General features: G+C 33.9%; 2 protein-coding genes across 9 annotated transcripts; one reads left to right on the forward strand and one right to left on the reverse strand.

Annotated features, from left to right (window-relative positions):
* The first annotated feature begins 3118 nt into the window (after nt 1-3118).
* On the forward strand, nt 3119-4205 carry LOC111366452 (thionin-2.2-like). 2 transcript variants are annotated; one of them, XM_022987208.1, is made up of 3 exons: nt 3119-3201; nt 3703-3804; nt 4015-4205. In XM_022987208.1, exons 1-3 carry the CDS (start codon nt 3141-3143, stop codon nt 4083-4085), a joined length of 234 nt encoding a protein of 77 aa, XP_022842976.1. In that variant the 5' UTR covers nt 3119-3140; the 3' UTR covers nt 4086-4205. The 2 variants fall into 2 exon arrangements, with proteins under 2 accessions (XP_022842976.1, XP_022842975.1); XM_022987207.1 differs by lacking the exon at nt 3119-3201 and adding an exon at nt 3399-3530.
* Nucleotides 4206-6016: 1811 nt separating this feature from the next.
* LOC111367292 (coatomer subunit beta'-2-like) lies at nt 6017-24036 on the reverse strand. Of its 7 annotated transcripts, none has more exons than XR_002697784.1 (26): nt 23813-24036; nt 23543-23563; nt 23368-23429; nt 22910-22964; nt 17737-17773; nt 17310-17635; nt 17090-17221; nt 16854-17002; nt 15868-15936; nt 15389-15539; nt 15244-15309; nt 14204-14392; nt 13435-13575; nt 13262-13336; nt 12985-13161; nt 12805-12896; nt 12571-12687; nt 11829-11943; nt 11584-11655; nt 10339-10535; nt 10164-10257; nt 8968-9074; nt 8554-8683; nt 8000-8244; nt 7303-7366; nt 6017-6351 (listed from the first exon to the last, which is right to left on the reverse strand). XR_002697784.1 is itself a non-coding variant. In XM_022988093.1 (26 exons), the coding sequence occupies exons 7-26, from the start codon at nt 17768-17770 to the stop codon at nt 8044-8046; spliced, it is 2634 nt and encodes an 877-aa protein (XP_022843861.1). In that variant the 5' UTR covers nt 17771-17773; nt 19008-19136; nt 19292-19526; nt 22910-22964; nt 23368-23429; nt 23543-23563; nt 23813-24035; the 3' UTR covers nt 7719-8043. The 7 variants fall into 7 exon arrangements, 5 of the variants coding, with proteins under 5 accessions (XP_022843861.1, XP_022843862.1, XP_022843859.1 ...); XR_002697785.1 differs by having other exon boundaries at nt 7303-7373; XM_022988093.1 differs by lacking the exons at nt 6017-6351; nt 7303-7366 and adding exons at nt 19008-19136; nt 19292-19526 and having other exon boundaries at nt 7719-8244; nt 23813-24035.
* Nucleotides 24037-24368: the final 332 nt, after the last annotated feature.

Genomic DNA, 24368 nt, shown 5'->3' on the forward strand with positions numbered 1-24368 from the left:
AGACAATGGCACCAGAAGTTTGACAAAATAATATTGTCAAATGAATTCAAAATAAATGACTGTTAAAAGTGTATATACGTGAAAAATACACCATATGCCTATGTGATAGTATGTCTATACGTAAACGATATGTTAATAATAGGCAATAGCCACAATATGTTGCTAAACACCAAGAAAATGCTAACGAAACATTTCGGCATGAAAGACATGAGTGTGGCTAATGTAATACTAGGGATAAATATCTCTAGAACATCGAAAGGAATTGTACTTTCCCAATCTCATTATATTGAGAAAATACTTAAGAAGTTTGACATATTAGAGAAAAGTTCAGCAAAAACTCTTATTGATACAAATCTACGCTTGGTCAAAAATAAGGGTGAAAGCGTGTCACAATTGAAATATTCCCAAGTAATCGACAATCTAATGTATGTTAAGAACTACACTCGATCGAATATTGCTTTTGTTGTGAATAAACGTAACAGATTCACGAGTAATCCAAGCCATCATCATTGGGTGGCATTGACAAGAGTTTTTTATGTATTTAAAATATACCTCAACCTATGGATTACATTTCACAAGATTTTCTGCAATATTGGAAGGATATTGTAACGCAAATTGGATATCCGATATGAGGATTCCAAGTCCACAGTTAATTATGTGTTTACACTTGGTGGAGATGCTGTTTCATGGAAATCAACAAAGCAAATGTGTATAGCTAGATCAACTATGGAAAAAAGGAAGTTTGCATCATAGGCAATTGCAATGATATCTATGTCCTATTTCAAACCACCATATGATAGCTACAAGTTGAGCTATCTGATGAAGTAAGTTTTAAGCCTTAGAAAAATATGAAAAGCTATCTAATGACTAAAGTCTTTATATTCACGTGCTTGTGTGTTAGAATGATTGAGTCGATAGTTTTGCTTGGAACTAGCAAAATAGAGAGTTCGATTGCTTGATAAGTTTGTTTTATACACATATCTAGGCTTCTAAACTTTAATAATATTGATTTGACATAGATTTATGCTCATAATTATGTAAATATTGTGCTTGTAGGTAAAAATCCACTCAAAGGTGAAAAAAAGAAAAAGAAAAAAGAGATCAATTGGACTTTAATTCCATGGTAAATGCGGACTTGAGGAGCAACCAGAAAGTTGAGCTTGAATGGAAGCTTTGAAAGTGCCAATTGAATTCACAAGTTTCAGGACTAACTTGACCATTCTCAACACTTTTGGAGGATCAATTTTGAAGGAAATATTAAGTTGGAAGATCAAAGTGGAAGATTTTAAAAATGAAGGACCAATTCGAAGGTAGTTGAAAATGGAAGATCCTAATTGGGAGGATTTACAGTTGGATGGACTAAATTGTAAAGAAACATTGAATTAGGGACCAAAACGTACAGGTTTGGTACATGGATTACCTGGGTTGCAATTTCTTGCTGTCTAGGTAGCATATGGGTGCCCCCGCAGCAAAAATCACATCTTGCTCTCAATATTTTGCAAATCAAATTTAGCACCTAGGAGGCTAAGTCCTGCCTAGGCTTCACCACTTCTTTTCCGGGTGTGATATGAAAACAAAATTTTGAAAGATTTTGATTTTCCAGAACTCATTTTTGTGCTATCCGAAGAAGTACATAAACTAGAAAACCCTCGTATCGCCTTCTCTACACCTCATAACATATCATACAATAATTAATCTTCCACCTATTTTCTTTGTGGCACACTATAAACGAAAATGGTAAAACTGCTGCTGCACCAATGTGAGCATATTAAAAGCTCGATGACTATAAACTAAATTAAACTTCAATGACAGTTGATATAAGTTAAAGTTGATTGACCCAATTGAGATTTCAGTGAAAGTTCAATGATTGCATAGAATTTACTGAGGTATATATAACATATTTAATCGAGAAGGTTGAACTGGATTGGACATAACTAAAGTGAAATGTTAGTTTCATACTTCATTTCATATTATTTAATTCTACCTACTGTTAGAAGTGTGACTCAAATAGGAGTCTAATTGAATTATATATTTCTATCTTTTTGGGACTTTTTTAGGGCTAGATCAAGTGTTCTATAAATACAAGGCTCATCCGTCAGTCTTATTGAAGTATCATTACTGTCCAGTTGTAATTATCTCCATATTAATAAAATTCGTCGTTCCTCTGCTTAATTCATCTTTTATTTTAATCTTGTTCGTGGTATTTTACGATCTTGTATTATACTTCAAATTGGTATTCATTAAATCTCAATTCTTACGTTTCGTTTCCACCCGGTCCTAACACCTACTAGATATAAAGAATTACATAATGATATATTTATATTAGATTAGCACTAACTACTGTGGGTTTTATCTTTTAATTAATTTATAGTAGTGTATAACACAAACCCGTGAGTAGAAAGCATTTAGGATGGGACAAAATGATTGTTTGCAAGGAAAATGTAGAATCTTTCATCCAAATTTTGGTTGAGATCATGCCCACTAGAATGTGACTCTGCAGTTCTTACCTACCAAGGAAAAGACAAAAAACAATCACATGTTCACTTTATGTGCGCGTTATTATTTTTGCACTTCTATTAGTGACATGCTTTATTAATACAAAGGTTAAAACTACAATAATATGTAGGAAGAAGATAGATAAATACAACATAAAGTTAAAGAACTATCTTCATTCGCCTTATTCATTCTCAATGTTATCGAAACTCACTAATTGAAGAAGTTTCATGAATTTATTGTTGTACCTCAAGTTCGAGAAGTCTATAGCTTCAGTGAAGTCTCCAAGAATATGCATAAAAGCGTTCAGAACATATCTCCTTGTGCTTGGATTCAGATGCGGCTTCGCTTTAATCTCTCTATTGGCATCGCAGATTTTCATTTTCGATCTCATCTTACTTAAATCGTGTTCAATTATTAACTGTACCTGATTCATTGTCTATCTTGGACAAAGTCCAGTGTCAACATGTTCGAAAAATGCCATAAAACCACCTTCCACGTGCCGTTTAAATATACATAAAGAAAGTTCTAAACATAGAAAGCTGGTCGATAATTATTCAGTCAACCATTATGAAGGTCAGGGACCTACCATTGTGGAGTCATAAAAGAAAATTGTTTTCTAAAGGAATTTACAATTCTATAAAACAATGAAACCAGAATATAAGGTCTCTTTAGGCCATTTCCATCTTGATAAGAGCAAATATGGAGGTGAGGATTCTAAAAGCAGTTGTCTTGGTTTTGGCTTTGGGAATGCTAACTGGGCAGGGTTGTGCCTCTTTCAAAGATTGCTATACAAAATGCTTTATTTTTTGTATGATTGAACCTTCTCTGCCGTTTAAATATACATAAAGAAAGTTCTAAACATAGAAAGCTGGTCGATAATTATTCAGTCAACCATTATGAAGGTCAGGGACCTACCATTGTGGAGTCATAAAAGAAAATTGTTTTCTAAAGGAATTTACAATTCTATAAAAGAATGAAACCAGAATATAAGGTCTCTTTAGCCCATTTCCATCTTGATAAGAGCAAATATGGAGGTGAGGATTCTAAAAGCAGTTGTCTTGGTTTTGGCTTTGGGAATGCTAACTGGGCAGGGTTGTGCCTCTTTCAAAGATTGCTATGCAAAATGTTTTATTTTTTGTATGATTGAACCTTCTTAAACCCTTTGTTCCTGCGCTACACACTGTTTGAAACAATGCATATTTCCAGACACCCCACAAGGCGTTAATGAAGATGTGGAAAATCTAGGATTCTGCAAACTTGGATGTGCCTTCTCCATGTGCTCCACTATTAGCACTAAACAGAAACCAAGTAATTATCTTCTCTCTCTCACTACATGAAATTTCATTTTACCGACGAAAAGTAAAGAATTTCGTCTAGAAAAAGTCTCTTGAAAGGCCCCTTTTCACGGAATAACATAAAAAAATAGTTTTTTAGGACTAAAGTTTTTGTTGTTAATAGTAAAATTTCTTGTAATCTCTGGTTTTGTGAGTTCTGATGTTGTTTTTCTGTGTTTTTCAGACGGAGAAAAGGTTGATAACTGTGTGGGATCCTGCTCAACAAAGTGCACTAAGAACTACTCATTACCCTGAAGAAATTGGTCATATATTCGACTCGACTCAACTCGTCAATGTTATAAGACGTTAAATTTTCTAACTTAGTGATATAAGCATGTCTATGTTAACTTCAATTCGATGATGTTATCAGTACCCAAGAAAAAGTCTCTTGAAAGGCCCCTTTTCACGGAATAACATAAAAAAATAGTTTTTTAGGACTAAAGTTTTTGTTGTTAATAGTAAAATTTCTTGTAATCTCTGGTTTTGTGAGTTCTGATGTTGTTTTTCTGTGTTTTTCAGACGGAGAAAAGGTTGATAACTGTGTGGGATCCTGCTCAACAAAGTGCACTAAGAACTACTCATTACCCTGAAGAAATTGGTCATATATTCGACTCGACTCAACTCGTCAATGTTATAAGACGTTAAATTTTCTTAACTTAGTGATATAAGCATGTCTATGTTAACTTCAATTCGATGATGTTATCAGTACCCTGCAGTGATTTTCTTTTCATTTTCTCAGCCGTTTCCACTCTTGAACTTACTCCAAACAACCACAGGAATGTCTCTTTTTCGAAGTTACAATTTTCATCTTAGAAATAAGTTTCTACTAGGTGGATTTCCATACCTTTTTCTGTCTAGGAGGATATTGAAATCTCGAGTTACTGATAAGATTTCTAATTCTTACGGTGTACAATAATCATTTGTAAGAATTCATGTTTACATTAGGAGGTTTGGTTAATATACTATGTAATATGTACATGGACGGTCTTGATATCTTTGGAACCCTAGTTTCAGCAGACACTATTTCTAAAAATGTCTACATGACCCGTGAACAACATGCAAAGACTTTATAATTATCGTGTGAAGAAAGCAGACACTATGATATGATAAAAGTATGGGATTAGTTTTAGTGGCGGATTCAGGAATTTAGTTAGGGGGTGAAACAATTATAAATGGACTTGTTATCATTATCGGCATGTCGAAGATGTCATGTGGCATTTTTTCTTTTTTCTTTTTTTTTTTTCACAGTCAAACGGTTCGGTGACACGTCAACAATTCAACACTACAACAACAATTTCAAGAATCTAAGATAAAAATGAGCAGACTAAAAAAAAAAAAAAAAAAAAAAAAAAAAAAATACCACAACAAAAACAAAAAACAAAAATTAAGAAATTAAAAAGAATAAAAAAAATTTAAAAGTGGGGCAATAAAAACAAATTTTGGAGCTTCTTGTTCTTGAAAATAAAAAATAATAATTTTTTTTATCAAAAATAGTATAAATGTAAATCACAAGTTTATAAATTAATGTGTATTCTAGCTTAAAATTTCATTCAATAATTGAACCTTTTTAAAATTTTCTAGACCTATATAAATTATATTATTTTCTCAAGACAAGGGAAATATTTAAATTATTTTTAAAGAATGTAATAATAAGTAACATATATATACATATTTATATCCTAGTGATTTTGAGTTCCTCAATAACCATTTTTGGGACATTCATTAGGTTTCTGCTTTAGGACTATGGACTTGGACTAATGAACTTAAAAATGCATAGGGCTAAATAAATAAATAAATTTACAGGGACATGTTTTTAAGTTTCTATATCAGAAATTATTTATTTATTGCATAAATCAGATATGTTAAATAATAATAATAATAATAATAATAATAATAATAATAATAATAATAATAATAATAATAAAAAATATATATAAATAAATAAAATTATTCTCCCCAACATTCAAAATTGTAGCTCTGAAATTCCAACCTATTGAAACTAAAGAATCTGGACAACTGAAAGTCTGGAGCAATTTTGACATCCACGTTACAATTTTGGTCATGTGGGGACTCAATATTACAGCACGTGAAAGCTTAAGAGAACTAAATCCTAACTTTCCCCAAGAAATATGCAAAGCTTGACTGCAATGCTGAAACTGGCAAGTGAAGAATTGAACAACAATTGATATACAGAATGAGATGTACGAATTGGAAAACAATAAAAGATACCAAAAAATATATCTAAATGAAACATCGAAAATCGGTACTAAAGTTCAAAACCGAAACTTCTAACCTGGCACAAGGTATGATGTGCTGAACCTATAGAACATCAACCAACATTGACTGTTTATCTACAATTCACAATGTGGCATCTTAAAGGGTAAAACTGGCGTCAAAGGATACAAGAAAATACATCTATGCTCAATTTATAAGTATCGGAATCTATAGCCTGTGCTCGAGAAGTCAAAATTTGACATCGGGTCCTTTGATCATCGCCTCTTTTAGGCAACCTATAGCTTACCTGGGAACAATAACTATATTTCAAGTCGTGTGTAAAAACAGAGAATTTAATCATCTGACATCTAATGCAACTCAAGAAACGCAATAAACAGAAGGATTGCATGTTTTCTCTGAACTAGTGAAGTGGAAGATTTTATGTCCTCAACATGCTCAGAATTATTATACAGCAAAATTAAAGAAATATATTTCTAAAGAACAATATAAAACCCTTCATTTAAAAGATAGTAGAGGATGACAAAACATTGCTTCCCTTAAAGTCGACCAATTTCAATCGGAAAAAAAGTTCCATAAAAACAAATCAGCTAAATAAATGGTTAACCTAAAGGTCGACAGACCCACACACGAAGAATAACCAACCAGGTGGTCAAAGTTACAGTAGATTACTATTAAACCTGTTTGAGCCTCATTTTTGGGACAAAATGCATTTGGAATAGTATTTTGTTGGAGAATGTGTGATTAAAAATAAGAAAAAGTTTTGGATTTGCGTGTAAAATTATTTTATGGGTGAATGTGTGATTGAAAATGAGTTTTGAAGCCAAACATGAGCTAAGTGAAAATCCCAGTCAATTTAGACAATATAAAAGCTCAATAGATTAAGAATCGCCAGTTACCAAGTTTTTTTTTTTTATTTTTTAAATTGTTTACGAGTATACACTTGAACAAATAAATAAAAATAGATCTAAGTACAGTCAAACATGACAACACAAGCTCTTTTTCCCCCTATGGATAAGAGATGTAGCGAATGAGATTCAAAATACATTTTTTAACACCCTATACACCTACAAAGATCAACAAGAAGGGACTGCAGTTTTAGCTATTTCAGTCAAATGTCTGCTAAAGAACAGAAGATAGATTGAACAAAGACAATAGATGGCATAAAATCACCACATAAAAGAATTCAAAAATGGTGAGGGCATTAAAAGCTCTCTAACTAAAATAGTTTCACTCTCACCTTAAGAAGTCATCCGGTACAGCAGGAACTGTCTTTCTTGAGTGGATCTAGTGATGTGTAAGCACTGCCAACTCAGCAAAGAGGGAGGGAAAAACGTAACAAGGTTACTGTACTAGGATTACAAATTGTCTAGTTAATGCATATGGTTAATGACAAAAGTATAAAACAAATAACCGATGAAAACAATAAAATGATTATCAAAATTCTAGACTGCACGCCAAGTACATCTTCAAACAGCGACTTAAACAGAGACATTTCAAGGTCCTGTGAGGTAAATGCATGAGACATAGCAAAATTTTATTTTATCCAAGTGCTATGTAACTCATAGCCCACTCTTGTAGAGATACAGCATAATTCAAACGAGTGAGATCATAACACAGCACAGACCCATAAATTCTATCCGATAATTTTTCATATAATAATTCCTTCTCATGTGAATCCAAAATAGACTTCAAAGTGATAATTACACCTTAAATATATTTTCTTTGTAAATAACAAGTTTTGATGCCACCAAATCAGGCAGCAAACTTGTGGAACAATTTGTTAATTCCAAGTACACCCATGACAACTACATTCTAAAATTCTAGGTAGATTATATGAGAAAATGCACTCTAGGTACAAACGAATAGAATACGATGGATAATAATGAAATAATATCATTTCTGAACTACAACAGATGGGTCAAAATGGTAGCTACCAGCAACAAAATTGGGAATTTCACACCGGCCAGACCAATTGCTTTTAGTCTGACGGATTTCCTTCATCATTCGTACCCCATTCCTCTTCCTCAACCTCCTTACTGTTCATGAGTACGGCACCATCTGTAGAGTCAGCATCCACAACAACTGCCTCTTCGTGGCCATCATCATGTTCCACTACTTGGATCTCATCTTTGCATTCCTCTTGTACCTCATCTTCATTCTGTTCTGGAACCTGGAGAAACTAACAGAAACAAACACTGAGCACCAGCATAAAGATCCAAGAAGAAAACCTATACAAAGTCTAAAAAACACAGTTTGTAATATTCTCATATTGTACAGGGAGCAAATTTAATAGGTAATGAGATTTTTTGCCAGTTTGAAATTAACTTGCTGCATCGCAGAATTGAAACATAAAAAATTGGAAGATATCAAACAAAGCTAAACTAAACGCAAGACATGCTCTGTAGTGTCTGTCGTGTTTACGAATGTTATCTTATCAAAATAATGGGAAAAGAATTTTCCGTAGAGCTGCCAAAAAACATTTTCATACCTCGTGATCCAAACCTCCATTTACCAGTGGTCCTTCTTCATTCACTTGCATGTTTCTGAAAGACTCCACAAGGCTTGCAACTGATCTATCTGAATGTTGAACATATTCAGCTGCCGGGGGATAATTACCCCTGCAAAATAGTTGAAAGTACTTAATGTTGAGTCCTAACATAACCATGCTTCAAAAATTAGCCAAAGCAAGCGAGCCCATACCCCCCAGAAAATGATGCAAGGACGGCTAGTATAAAAGAAACCGACATTTCAGAAAGAAGTCAAGAAAAATAATACAGCTAAATTGAATGGAATGAACATGATCTTGGAAATTAGATATAAGGCTGTAGAAATGAACTGGAATGATTTCAAATTTGTGTATTATTCACAAGTAGCTTATCAATTAAAAGATATATAAAGACACCTCGTCTCAGCGACTCTGGATTCAACAGCAAGCGCAATTTGCCAATCCTCGAACAAATTTGGATATTCTTCAGGATCGGCCAGGGACTCTGCAGCTTTTGGATTTATCTGTATATTGTATTCAATAGTGCAACCCGATCAAACAATGAAGAATTCATCACTGCTAAATTATTAGAAAAGCACAAATGGTTCTTAATATTAGTCACTTGTATGAAGAAAAGTAAACAATGCACCCCTCGCAATCGTTTCTCAAGGTAAACCGAGAAAAGCTGGCAGGAAGTTTTCAAACAAAATCCAAGAAAGATATGTTTCAACATCATAATGTAATTCTAAATTTAACAGGATTAGATGTATGTAACCCTGTTTTTTATCTGCTGCTTGAATGTATGGAATACTTCTACCAGGACACTAAGAACAAAGCAATGTGCTGAGATGTACAATTTCATAAAATACATTAAGCATGTAGCATGGAAACATTTCATATTCAAGTGGTGGTGAGGGATCACGTTTGGCTGTTTTTAACCTCTCGACTCAAGGTCTTCCCATGACATAACAGAAGACCTCGAAAATTTTACTATAACAACTCATAAAATCCATATGAGATTAGTGGTTGAGATTAATTGCTAACTCTTTAAGACTTGATATTCCACTCTTGCATTCTAGTTATTCATATCGGAAGTAGAAGAGAAGATTAGAGAATCATATATCTGTGCCTAGTTTCAACCCAACTCCAAAAAAATAATTATCTTTTTTCACCTTATTCAGAATCTTTAGAATATAAGAGAGAGGGGAAGTATACTCAACATCTGTTAAAACTCAGGACTGAATCAAGGATGAATGAAACATTTCCATGTTAGAGTTTGAAATGACAACATAGATGTCAGAATGTAGATATTGGTTGAACTTGCAAAAGTCGTTTTCTTTTAAATTTTAACTGAAATATTAATTAATTAGAAAGAAGCTATAATATTTTTTCACAGTGAAAACCAGTAAGGGTCAACTTTTTAAGAAAAGAGAGAATGAAATTGGAAGTTCTGAATGAGATAATTGCTTCACCATTTCCAATATTATATTTGCTTTAGTTTACCCTTTTTCCAAACATGCAGAATTAAAATACACCACTGCAGAAGCTCACTTGCACGACCCACAACTCCCAACATTCAAAACAAGTGCAAATATGATACAATAAATGACAACCTTATTGAGGTCCTTTCTCCAAAGAGCAACAATTTCTGACGCCTTACTGGGAAGATAGGAGCGAGCCATTAATGCAGCTTCAGGTATCCGATTGCTGGAAAGAAATTGTGATTTATAATATAATCACCCTGACCAATACGTACAACAGCCAGACAAAGATGATCACTATAATTACCTCTCAACCAACAGTTGAAGGCAGTCCTCCAATTTGCCCAACATAAATAAACAGAGGAATGCAACATTGTTTTTCCCATGCTCTTTGGCAAGAGAGGCAAGTTGAGTTATTCCTTCAGCATCTCCTAAAGAAGAATAGAGTAGCAACAAACCACTCAAGTCATTTGCTTGCTTCAAACATTCCTCTGCCATCTCTAACTGCAGTAGAAGATAGAAGACATATGGTTACAAAAAGATTATAGATAGGAAACAATAAACAGATATATCTAATCAAATCAACTAAATGGAAATAAGAGCAGGACCTTTCCGAGCTATTATGCAGCATAACTGAATTCATTTGGGCGGTCAGAGTAGGGATAGACAAAACTCCTAAACAGACTGGATTGAACCGAGCGGTTCTTCTTAAATTAAATACCCAAATCGATGGGTTGTCTATTTAGTTCAGTTCTCAGTACCGGACCAAAAACCAAATAAGAACCGAATCTTCCTAATTTTTTAAATTTTTCATATTAAATTTATCAATTTATTTTTTAAAATAAATTTGCTAACTAATTAATTTACCCAAAACCCAAAATATAATTTTCCTATTTCTAATTTGCAGCACAAGCCCAATTTAATCAAATTGACCTAAATTTTACCCTAATCTCTTATTCTAACAGTGTCATTTCTGTCGTTCTGGAAAAATTGAATTGAAAGCTCAATTGTGCCTCTCTTCATTATTGTGAGCTCGCTACCAAAAGACGATTTTAACAGTCAAATCTATGAAAAACTCAATGAAGAGAGACACAAAAGATATCACGTAATTAGACTATGTTATTTTGTTAGAGTTAAGATTGAACATCTCATGAGTTGAATTAATATAGCGTTATAAATATTAAAAAAATTAATTATTTTACGGAACCCGAGATCCGAACCAAACCCGTTCAATAATTAAATTTGGACTCGACAGTTTCACTAATTAAATACCCGAAAATTCAGGTTCGAATCAATTCTCTTTAAAACTGAACCGGACCATGTCCAACCCTAAGTCATGAAATTATAGCTTTTCTAATTAATACAATCAAAGATGTTCTTACAGAGAAAAGAAGGGGTAATATTTTCCAAACAACTGGAAAACAGCTGAAGCTACTTGTCTATAAAAAGTATTATAAGACATAAATGATAAAACACATCATCCACAATTTTTTTATGTAAACAGTTATGCTTTTTAAGCTTAGATGATAATGATGGAGGATAAGATAAATACCTTTCCGGTGGACATAGCTAATTCACCCAATTGCTTCCATTTAGACTCGCCCTGTGCTAACATGGCAATTTCCTGTAGAAAAGATCAGAAAAACCTGCACTAGTAAGCAACATATGCTTCTCGAAATCATAATATTGAGAGATCCAAATTTTAGCACCTCAATAGCATGGAAAACTGAAAGTGCTCCAGCAAGTTTTCATAGCTGCTAATCATAACACCGAAACTTACAAGTTGGCAATGTTTACCTGTGCAATATCTAGTTTACCCAGTTGTATGGCTAACTCAAATCTGTAGTCAGGATCCGTAGCAACTTCTAGTGCATCTTCCATCATTCCTCGTGATTCCAAGAAACGAGCCACACTGGGGACAGCATTCATTTATATTCAAAATCAATATAAATAAATGAATCTTGCAATTTGTGCATCAAAGTTGGACAACATGGTAAAAGAGAAAAGAACATAAGAACAGTCTCCCGAGCACTTATTCCCTATTTGTCTTCTTTTATTTTCAATAAACTCATTATTATTTCTTAAGAAACGTAGAATGGTCATATAGCATCAGCTGCACTGAATGCAAATGGTCATCTTCCAAGCATGTCATGGAAGAAGTTTAAAATGTATTGGACCACGTAAATTAACCCACTGAAAGAAGACTGGAAGACTTATAATTACAAAAGAAGCATCTTTGGTCTCCCAAGAATAAAAGAACATTCGCTTGCATTCATTCTACAAATGTGAGTAAACAAAAAGAATGTGATACTTCATAAAAGAACTATGAAACAGCTAATGTTCACTTCATATCTGATAAAAATGAGAGCAAAAAGTAGCACAACAAAATTTAGTCAGAAATCAAATCATGCCCATTTAAGACTGTCATTCCATGTAAAAGGTAATTCCTTGGGTATATAATTAGTTAGATGTTCATCTGCCCATCACTTTTAAGACGTAAATCTTATCCAGGAGTCAAAAAATAAGTGAAGTAAAAAACCTATTGTGATGCTCCTTCGGAATTGACGGTAAAACCAGATTTGCCCTTTCCAGATCACCACGCATTACAAGAGTTTTATACTCAATCAAACTGAGCAGCAAAGTATATCCTATAACACTGCAAAGAATAAAGAGACACTTATTCAACGGTTGCAAAAATAGAATCCCCAATCCTAAAACAAATAAATATTATCATAATAGTTTTGCTTCTTAAAGCATGCGCTAGCCCACTCACTTGAATTCCTTGTCAATGAGAAAAACTCGGCTCTGGTTAGCAAGGTATCCTAAAAGATACATAGGCCGATCTAAATGAAACATTGTTGTCACCTAGAAAATTACATAAAAACACATTACTTACACTCTAGAAGAATAAAATTAGATGTGATTGTAAAAATGCATGAAAAAGAAACCATACCTCTCCTCCCACGCAGTAATTGAGTCTACACGAAGAGCTACTGTAAATGAAACAATCCCCCACCCAAATTCCAGTCCTTGCTCGTTCATTAATTTCATAAAGAAGCTCAAAGGCATCTTCAACACCTTGTTCATCTGTTGATCTCCCACTATCCAGATGTGCAGAAACTACATCTCGCTGCGGTGTATAAAAGCCAATCAAGTCCAAGAAAGAAGGATATCCCAGGAATAAACTTGCAGGCAGATTCATAACAGAGTAAGATTAGTAGAATCCTCACATTATACTTGAGTATGTAGAATGATGCATCGCTAGCAATGGCCACCAAATCACCACTGTCAGCCCAGTAAAGATTCTGGAAAATTAATGAGAATGATAAAAAAAAAAATGATCAGAATCAATGTTCAAAACTGCAGCACAAGAAAAGAATAGCTCAAGATGTACCATTTTTACCTTGACAGTAACATCAATTCGTCGAATCAACCTGCACTCCGCCCAGTCATAGAAACAAACAAAATCATTAGAGCACATTGCCAATAAAGTCCCCCCATATATGTGCTCAGCAGAAAATGTCGGCCGGATGGATTTTTTCTCCTGCAAGAGAACATCATTCTAAATGTCATCCCCCTATATGTGCTGGGAAAGACTTTGAATATAGTTTTGGACCAAGTTGAAAAGCCATGAAAGGATTATGCAGGATTACAATATTTGAGAAACTGCAAGCAACATACATGAACAGCTAAATATATGTTGTACCAGATCCACAGAGTCACTGTAACAAGAACACATTCATAATGGATGTCAAGCCTCCATTTGACCCCCATTCTCATTCTCATTCTTTTTCTCTCTTATTTTCAACCACACAATCTTCCATAAAATAATATTACACGTAAATCAAAAACTTTTCATTCTTTTTCAACCACACATTTTTCCAAAAAAAAAAAAAAAACACTATTCTAACCATTAAAATTTGGCAAGAATGGGGGCCAAATGAGGGCCAAGTAGAATGCTTTTTGTAGCACCCAGACGTAGTTATAGCTAAATTCGACATCAATTAAATGAGATTTTATTTAAAATTGAAAAAATAAAATGTAGTAGGACAAGGAGGCAGGGGTGGCTGAACACTGGCATAATAGGTAACAGACATTTTTTTTTTAAATTCAAATCAATCCTGCAAGAAGGAGAGGATGAAACAAAAATAAATATAAGGAATATAACCAACCAGGAAATTTTTACTAAAGAGCTTAATCTTTGATGTACTTTCCCTCACAGCATATTCTCCATCCGTTGACCAAACAAATTCTAATGCTGATCCAAATGACCTATTTCTCCATGCCAATGCTGTGTATATAATGTATTCACCATCTCCATACACAACAACAAACCTACCATTAGGGTTATGCTTTAAGCTCTGCAAAGAAAAAAAAGTAAGGAATTCAACACTATGCCAACACGGAGTGATACACAATTACTACAACTGCTAGATTAATCTTTCAAATAGAGATATGAACAAGACAATTGCAATTACGCAAGAGAGTCTGAATTTCTGTGCATTAGGAACATTTTAAAGAAGATATAAAGAACATATACTGATTAAAGTAGGTTAGAGAGGCAGCCAAGGTTCAAGGTGCCAGAACTTGGCTGGTTCAAATATACATCAAATAACACGGATATTGGGTTTACAGAGCATGTTTCTTTGGACAATAATCAGTATTCAAAGAGACATACGACAAAAAGTAGATAAGAAAATATTTTTCAACATTGTCTCTCCTAAAACTAAGTGTATAGGTTGCTCTAGGCATACCATAGTCCATGATGTGCAGAAAAATTAGATGCAGAGGAAACTCTACAGAGATTACACATGAGACAGGAAGGGGAGCTAGAAACAGACAAAAATCCAAACTGCGTCGATGACAATCTCTTAAGCATCGAGCAAAGTAATAACGAACAAGCTAAGAACACAAGTTCAAAAATATATATCTTTGAAGTTTTCAGTATTAGTTTTAGCCTATTCGTACAGCAAGAAACTGCTAAAACTGTAAAGCAGCAATAATCTAATGACTAAAACTTACCATATATCATTTAGATAAACATAATAACAATTAAATCCATAATATCCATCAGATAAGATTCAATAGTCCACGAAATGGCTCTGAACAGAAACTAGATGGAGAGTCATGAGCTCTACATATGACAATTGCAGATGTGAAAGAACATCTCTTAAATAAATTAACATATTAGCATTTATCATGGAAAACTGACTTGTGGGTAAAGATCACAGGTTCCCAATTCCTTAACCGCCAAAGGCAACCTTTCTCCATCAGCAACCTGAGAGAAAAAGTAGGTATGTAATTTTCCTACTAGACACGAGCAACTTTGTATCAATTTAATAAGTCAATTCATATACCTCATAATCTGCCCCCACACTCTTAATGTTAACAGTCTGAATCTCATTGTGCTTAGCCCATATGATTTTGCCACTGTTGTCCATACTGGCAACAGGTACCTCTCGACCAAGCTTGACCATGATGGTTCCTTCATCATAGCCAATTACAACCCTGTGCAGCAAATACAACAAATTGAAATGCAGTCTTCCAATAAAAAAGTGTAGATAACTAATATTTAAATTCACTTGTAAAACTTCCTAATGTTTCCCAGAACGGTTGACCATCATCAGGGAATTGACAATTAGCTGAAGGCTCCATTGTTTTTGTACCCTTTGCTTTAAAAAATGACGGTTTTTGAACAAGACGAAAGTTAAGGACTTTCTGCAACATTAAAATACAAAGCATAGAAGCGCAATATTTGCCAGCATGAATGCCCAGAGTTCGAACAGATTAAGATAAGCCAATAGTAACACATAAAATGAACTATAAACAAACTTACCGCCTTGAGCCTTTTATGTAGCCAATAGCCCAAACTCTTTCAAGTCCATAATTCAAGGTATTCTCAAGTCTGCAAGATGATACAAATGATTGATAGATATTATATTCGGATAAGTGACAGACATTAATTTTCTTTTGTAGGCAGCATTAAAGATAAACAAATTAAACAAAGTAAGCTCAATAAAAGAAGAGAAAGCAGACACAATAAAAGATGAAAAAGGTGGACCCCGAGAACAATTATTATGGAAAATAATAGCTGGTTTCCCTGGCCTATTCAAAACAAAGTAAGTAGGTCCTCAACCTTCAATCTGTAGCAAGCAAGTCGCATCTTTTCATTTTGTATCACTTTGGTCGCAATGACAGAAAACATAGGTTTTAACATTACGCATTCGAGTTTATAGGCAACACTTAGTTTAATAGAGAAGGGAAAAAAAAAAAAAAAAACAACCACAACAGAAAACCATCACCGCCCCAAACTCACCACTGCAACACACGTGTCCCACCACATGTGCTCCTGACTCAGCAGTCAGCCACCAGCAATTGTCTCCTCCTTGCCCCTAACTAAAACAAAAGCGACCACCACCCAAGGCGAAGGCCTTCCTGGTGGTAACCCCCCACCAAGGCTGCCCACATCTTCCTCCGGTTTCTTGTTCCAGACCACAATAACCTCTTCATTGTCGCAGAAGCCATCCATGCCATCAGAATTTCCATTCTCATTTACAAGCTAACCCAAGAGAAAACCTTCTCCCCGAATGCGTACCCATTTCCTCTCAGCCATTTCCTTCCCAATTTTAAAATGTCAAGTCCGCAAATGCAAACATTTTCTAGAAAATCAGTTAAAATAGAAAATATAGAGTTTTCTAGTTAATCATTTTTTGCTTTTCTTCAGTGGATTCTGTTTACATCGTTATCCTAATTTGTAGAGATGAAAAAATAAAAGACATTGTCACCGTTAAGTGCTAAGCAATCACGGAGCATCAGTTTTACCTATAGGTGGTGGCATGCCAAATACGAACTGTACCATCCTCAGAACCTGTAATTATAATGGGAAGTTCAGGATGGAAACATGCAGCAGATACATTGTGTGAGTGACCTTCTAGCGTCTGGACACAACTTTTCATCTGATAATCCCAAACCTGTTTTTCATTGTTAAGAAGCAAATTTATATTCTAATATTGAGAAACTTAACATAGAAAAAGAAGAAACAGAAATAAGGCACATACCTTAGCAGTGTGATCATCAGAACCAGTGATTAGATAAGGTTTATCCCCACCTGTGAAATAATCTACACAATTTACCCCTTTCAGATGGGCATCTAGAGTAAAGTTTGGGTCAGGGGAGCCAAGATTCCAAATCTACATAAAGAAACACAGGCTCATAAATGGCACATCCAAGCACACAAATATCCTTGCAAAATTTAATTAGGAAGAACCCTACTCATACCTTAATTGTACGGTCAAGGGATGCGCTGGCAAATGTGTTGGTGTCCTTTGGATTAAATGTCACTTGCATCACATAATGTGAATGCCCCTCAAATATTTGAGTGCATGCCCACCCCTTATCCCAGTCCCAGAGCTTTATCAGCATGTCATCAGATGATGACAACACATATGGAAGATTAGGGTGAACAGCCACACTCCTAATATAATCTGTATGGGCCTCAAACACTTTGACCTTATCCATAGTGTTGTAATTGTACACACGAATGAACATGTCATCGGCACCAGCAACAACCCACTGCTTACGTGCTATAAACTTTGCAGATCTAACTGTAAACAGATATATTAGACATTACAATGGAAACTGTTCCTCTAGTGGAAGGATTTATTTAGCAAACGAAATAATAACATATAATTTTAATCAAGCATACCTGGTAATTCAGTGACCTCAAAAGATTTAACCATTGTCTGCACCAGCAAAAATGAAGTTCAGAATTGCAAATTACTAGGGCAGCTCTTAATATTTTTTTCTCATCTTTCACACCAACAAAAGTTTGCAAGACTTGTAAAACTTTAAGATTAAAAAACAAAAAGTTTGCTGATAAGCAAAAAACTAAATAGGATTCAAAGTGTCTACTGTTACTTCATTTAAGGAATGTGAACATGCCATTACCGCTTACTATCATCCGATACATAGCCAACATTTTCTACATAACGGTGTTTGCCACATCGCATTCATTTTAACGAAAGTTTTCCTATTTACAAAGCTATCTGTTTCTAGTGTTGTTGTCCTCGTACTTACATTTTTCATTCACATTTTTCTCATATTTCTATGACTTTTCATAATATCGATATGATATAAAATTTGTTGAAATTATTGATAAAAAGGAAAAGAAATTTAGATAAAAGAAATTAATTGTGAACTAAAAACATGTTAATTGAATTGTATAATAGTTATCTTCCTAAGCATGGTAATATAGATACTAGTGTTCTTCTGTAGGCAAAAATTAGTGCATGTTTGGTAAGTGATTATTAAGTTGTTAGTCCAATAGAATATGTGGATTAGGGGTGGCAAATGGGCCGAGCGGCTCGTCGGCTCGCGAAAACGGAGCTCGTGGACGGCTCGGGCTCGTAAAAACACAAGCCCGAGCGCAAGCCGAGCAGGCCGGTTCGGTGGGAGAGCCAAGATGTGACCATTTCAGTCACTTTTTGAACGGTCACTGCGTTTCAGTCCCTCATTAATTTTTATTTTTATGTTTTTTTTTTAATATGTTTTTTGACCGTTAACGATCACTGAAACCGTTTTGGTCCTTCAATTTATTTTTATTTTTATTTTTTTTCCTTTTCTTCTATAAATAGTGGCATTTAGCCACAAATTTTTTTACAATTCTCTCAACTCTCAATTATCTTTCTCTCAAGTTTCTTGTATTATGTTGATAACTTGCAATTTTTATATAAAATTTATACAATATCCAATTCTCATTTCTCAGTTCTCATTATATTTATTGAAATTTCATCCAATTTTCATTTCTCACTACATTTATACAATTATTCTTCTACTAGTTATTACTTATTACAACTAAACAAATAGATCCACGCTCATTTGTCGAAAACTTGTTCGGTGTGGGAGAAAACGAATCGCCTATGACACCGCAAAGTCAATTTCAGAATCAATTTGAAGGTCTAAATGACTTATCCCTGCCTGAAAATATTCCAGATTTGGATCTTCATCATCATGTAAACGGCAACCCAAATTATCTAATTAATTTGGATGATGTTGACCTTCCCAAAGAGAAACACGATCAGGAAGAAGAGATTGAATTAAACATTCCTGATGCGAAAGGAAAGCGAAAGGGGAAAAATAAGCAAAATGTTATGATCACTTTAAGTTGATTTCAACGAGAAAAATCGTCAATGGAATCCAAAAATCCAAAGCAGTATATAAATACTGCCAACAAAGATTAGCATGGCAAAGAGGAATGGTACCACCCATCTCAACCGTCATTACAAAGTATGTGCGGCCAAACACGGACTTATTTCAGGCTGTCAAACACAAATGCAATTTGGCAATCCAGACGCCGGTGGTTCTACTGCACCCCTATCCACACGGGTGTATTCGGAGGAGAAAGCTCAAACCGGAATGGTGAAACTTGTTGCTGGTGCTGAGTTGCCTTTGACATTAATTGACAACAAACACTACGTCTCGTATGTGAAAGAATATCTGCAGCCAAGGTACATTGGGGTAAGTCGAAACACTCTTTGTTCTAATACAATACAGCATTTTACTTCAACAAAACAACAATTAATTATGAATTTGCAAAAATATGAGTGTGTCATATCTTTAACTTCAAATATAGGGGAAGAAATTAATAAAAGAATATATATAGCTGCAACTGCACATTATATAAACTCACTTTGGTGCATGCATAAAAAATTATTGCTTTTAGAATTATTGAGTTTTCTCACAATGCTAATAATATATTTAATGTTATTATTAGTATTGTTAGAGAATATCATCGCGAAGGTAAAATTCGTTCATTTACTTTTGATAATGCTAGTGTTAATAAAGTAGTTGCTGAAAAATTGCATAGGATACTACAACTTGATTTTGGTGGGTATTTGTTTTATATTCATTGTGTGTCATATTTTGAATTTAATTATCCAAAATGGTTTAAAATATATAAAGGATGAACTTCAAAATATTAAGAATGCAGTAATATATATCACAATCTCTCCAAGTAGAAAACAAGCATTTGAGGATTATTGTGCCGAAATAGGAGTGCAAAATGTTAAAACATTTGTTAGCGACGTAGGTCATAGGTGGAACTCTACTTACTTATTATTAAATTCATGTGAAGATTTTGAACATTTAATAACTGACTTTTATAATAATAGACATCTTAGAAGTGATGACGAGGGTATGTTGACTGAACGTGATTAGCATTTAGCTTTGAAAATTAAAAAAATTTTGACATCTTTTTATAAAACCACTAAAATTTCATCGGGCGTTTACTATCCCACCAACTGTATGGTGCTTGAACGTCTTTATATAATTGCAAGAACATTTCATAAATACAGAAATGACCCTAATTTTAGTGAAATTATAATTGTTATGGAATTAAAATTTAGAAAATATTGGGAAGATTTGCCTATGTTATTTCCTTTAACATGCGTGATGGACTCCCGATATAATTTATCGGGAACTAAATATATAATTGATCAAATTTCAAATATCTTAACATTTGATACACCTATCACATATAGAAATTTAGAGCAAGCATTATGTGAAATGTATGAATTATTTGCGAACCGAATGGGTACCAATATTAGTCGGGTACCATCTGCACCTACTCCTTCCACTGAAATTGAAGAAGAAGATGCGCTAATATTTAATTTATTTCAAGGCATTAATTTGTATAGATTTGATTTATCTGTAATGTGTTCATCTACTACCACTGCCACTGCCATGTCATCACCATCTGTATCTCATTCTCATCATACATCTACGGGCTCAAGCCATAATGCATTGCCTGCTGAATTAATTGATTACTTCAACCAGAATATGTCAACAGATAAAACAATTAAAAAAAGTTCAGACAAAGTAATTGAATTCTAACGAAGGTATGAACGATGTTGGCCAGTTATATCTGCAATTGCAAAAGATCTACTGACACCTCTGGTTAACACTGTTGTTTCGGAGTCTGCTTTTAGTACAGGTAAAAGAGTTTTGAACGATGTCAGGAGCCGACTGAAAGAAGATATTTTAGAAGCGTTAATGTGCGTTAAGGATTAGCAAGACGCTCATTTTCGACTACAAGATAAATATGCCGAAATTGCATGTCGTCAAGTAAGTGATATTTGATTTAATTATATTGATAAAACTTTTCTTTTCTTATCGTTACTTTTAATTTTCTTTAAAAAATTGTACACGCTACAAAAAATTATTCGTGTACAATTTTTAACTCCGCCTATTGAAAATTTAAGTAGCCGGTCCCAAACCCGGATAAAGAAGGAGGGTTTATATTTTATCTATTTTAAAAAGAAAAATAAAAAAATAAAGTTTTCTTATTTATTTTTTCTCTCTTTTAGTTAAAAAAAATTGCATTTTTATTTTTCAAATTACCTATTTGTTCTCAAAAAAAAAAAATATATATATATATATATATATATATATAAAAACGACGTCTACTAACGAGCCGGGCTCGGAACCGAGCCAAGCTCGCCCAAATATATATGATCCACATCCCTAATGTGGATCATAATTGCGTAGTAGTTATGGGTCCAAATATATAATTAATTATGGTCAATAACAATGAAAAAAGGAAAATGCCGAGGCAATTCAAGTTCTAGTTTGAACATTCGCTAAACTATATAACTATTTTCATCTAATTGTATGCTATAGACTGCAATAAATTGCGCCTGCACGATGGTTGGAGGCATTCTCTGGGTGGATGAACTTTATTACCATGCAGCCCTGTAGAAGGTTTTGATGGCAAAACGGGGGTAGAAGTTGGACTAGGTATTGAGGTTGCTCTTTATTTCATAAGGGGTAAGGGTAGGACTTTGGACATTTTGTTTTTTACAGCGATTCAGTTAGATGTGGCATTCCACTAAGGGTTTGTACTTTGTACTCAAGAGGATTGACTACTGGTGTAGAGTAACCAAATCGGTATTAAAGTTTTGTGGCCAACTTCAAATTTCACCAAAACTGCAGTCAACCATAAGCACTTTTGAACCATGAAAATGTAGCCTACAATTCTTCCAACTGTAATACCATTAATTGTCCATAAATGTCATTATAAAAAACAGTAAATGAAGTCATTTTACACAGAAATCTGCAGAGAATGCCATAAAAACCCCAAGTCTTCCGTGATGATAGAACACGATATACATTTTTGTTTTTGTGCATTTTTTATTTATTCTAAGAGAGTATACAGAATATTAGCAAATGCTAGAGAAATTTTTAGTAAATTTGGTGTCGACTTGGCATCGTTTATTTCGTGATTTCTTCTATAATAAACTCTTGAAGAAAGCCAAGGATTTCAAAAAGAACATCCCCAATACGGATTTCTTTATATCCCAATTAGTCTAATACTTTTGTTTGTTTTCTTCCAGAATAAATTAGATACTTTTCCAACCACCTTTTTAAAGGGAAAAAAAGAGCGATAAAAACAAAAACTATCAAGATGTAAAGAAGTGATCATATTTTTATCCCGGTTGATCCATGTTGAAGGTCTCAACTAACCACCATGTCGATTATAATGTCGATAAGCTTGACTCAGCACTGTCAAAATTGCAGCTCTTCTTTTTCATCTATATATTAATAAATGATTACATTTCAACTAAACCGCTAAAATCTAAAAGATACGTAAGTATACCTTCATCCAATTCGTAAAGAATTTATCTAAACTTATGAATTGCATTTTCATCATTTCAGATTACAAGATTCCCATAATTTTGCCAAATATTTTAACATTTCCAGAAGATTAAAAGGGCAATAAGTTGACGAAGGAACACAGTGTATCCAATAAAACTATTCTACTAATATTGTTATGATTCATCAACGAGAATAGAAAATGATCAAATCAGCTGAATTTCCCATACCTGGCTCTGATAGTTCCAAATCCAAACAGTCCCTGAATACATACTTGCCAATATCCTGCAAAAGGAAAATAAATGATCTCACCATGGGAATTTTCATACATTTAACTTCGAACAAAGACACTAGCATCCACAATCATTCTCCTATATCTAGTAGGTCTGCCTCCACCTCATACACATGCACAAACCGAGAAATGGAAAGTACAGAACCCAGATTAAACAGTGTAAACAGAATAAATAACATACTGAGATTTGCAGCATTAACTCCAACACCGTAAAATTTGCAGCTTTTATCCCTCAAAAACAGAAAATAGAAAGTAGGGAAAAATTGCGTGCTTTTACCACACAAAAGGATAACATTGTAAAAATGCAGGTTAAATGGTATACTTTCAATGCCACAGCTACTACATATCAAAGAAATATGAAAAACACTACATGGTTAAATGGAAAAACATATTTACCATGGCTCTGTTGGATGTAGATCCACGGATTTTACTCTTTCTGATCGTTGAGCATGTTTTCTCTGAATAAAATGATTCCATGTCAGAATCCAACATCCTTTTTATAAGGAGCACCCAACATTCACACACAATAAACACTAAACTTAAAAAGTTCCAAAGTTAATAGTTTCAGTACCTTAATTTCTAATCTGAGCGGCTGCATCACACCAATAATAGAATTCAAAACAAAAACAGTGGATAAACTTGAGTTAGTAAATAATAACAGAAGCTCCAGATCGCAAAAAAGTGAATCAACAATAGATAAAAATTTGACTCAAACTGAAATAATAGAATATCCATTTTCTTACGAAATTTTGAAAAATGCTATACTCAATTGATTGAAATGTGAATCAGATCCCAACCAGATCTAACGTATAAAAAAAAATTCTAAATCAATTAAACTCACCATTTTCACAGATTTTCAGCCCGAGAGTAAGACCGAAGATTAAATGAGTCGTCAAACACTCACTCAGATACTGAGATCAAGAGAAAGTGTTAATTTAGTATAAATTGTGCGTAGAAAGAGAGGTTTTCATCATACAATACGGAGACCTCCTGTCTGGGTGTAGCGAGACCGTAAGACAGGAAGAGGAGGAAGAATTTTTATTTTATTATAAATTTTATGTAGAGAGAGAGAGGATTTGCTCATTTAAAGCGGATGATGCTTCAGAGAGAAGCAAAAATGGCGATGTCATCTGTTGTTGTTCTGGCCGTTCATCAGTCTCAAATATTACTTTGACGGTCTAGATCTATGTTTGCTGTATTTTTGGTCAAATTAATTATTGAACAAAATGAAATTGCTAACGATCACGAACTTTTTCTTACAAGTCAAAAAAGTTGGGCCTCCTGTGAATTTTAGACTCTTTAACTTCTTGTAATGTATTATAGAATATTAAATGGATGAAAAATGTATAATTAAAAAAGAAAGAAAATTTTTAATTTTGTATGTAATATTATTTTAA

This window comes from Olea europaea, chromosome 18 (assembly GCF_002742605.1).
Source record: "Olea europaea var. sylvestris chromosome 18, O_europaea_v1, whole genome shotgun sequence".
NCBI lineage: Eukaryota > Viridiplantae > Streptophyta > Magnoliopsida > Lamiales > Oleaceae > Olea > Olea europaea.

What these genes read in the sequence shown, in the direction of transcription:
- LOC111366452 (XM_022987208.1), top strand. Translation starts at nt 3,141, where the DNA reads ATGAAACCAGAATATAAGGTCTCTTTAGGCCATTTCCATCTTGATAAG. An exon ending in TGATAAGAGCAAATATGGAG is followed by an intron (nt 3,202 to 3,702) that starts GTGAGGATTCTA and finishes GCATATTTCCAG; the next exon opens with ACACCCCACAAGGCGTTAAT. An exon ending in TAGCACTAAACAGAAACCAA is followed by an intron (nt 3,805 to 4,014) that starts GTAATTATCTTC and finishes TGTGTTTTTCAG; the next exon opens with ACGGAGAAAAGGTTGATAAC.
- LOC111367292 (XM_022988091.1), bottom strand. An exon ending in CTCATTGACAAGGAATTCAA is followed by an intron (nt 12,688 to 12,804) that starts GTGAGTGGGCTA and finishes TATTCTTTGCAG; the next exon opens with TGTTATAGGATATACTTTGC. An exon ending in TCCAGAGTCGCTGAGACGAG is followed by an intron (nt 8,684 to 8,967) that starts GTGTCTTTATAT and finishes ACTATTTTGCAG; the next exon opens with GGGTAATTATCCCCCGGCAG.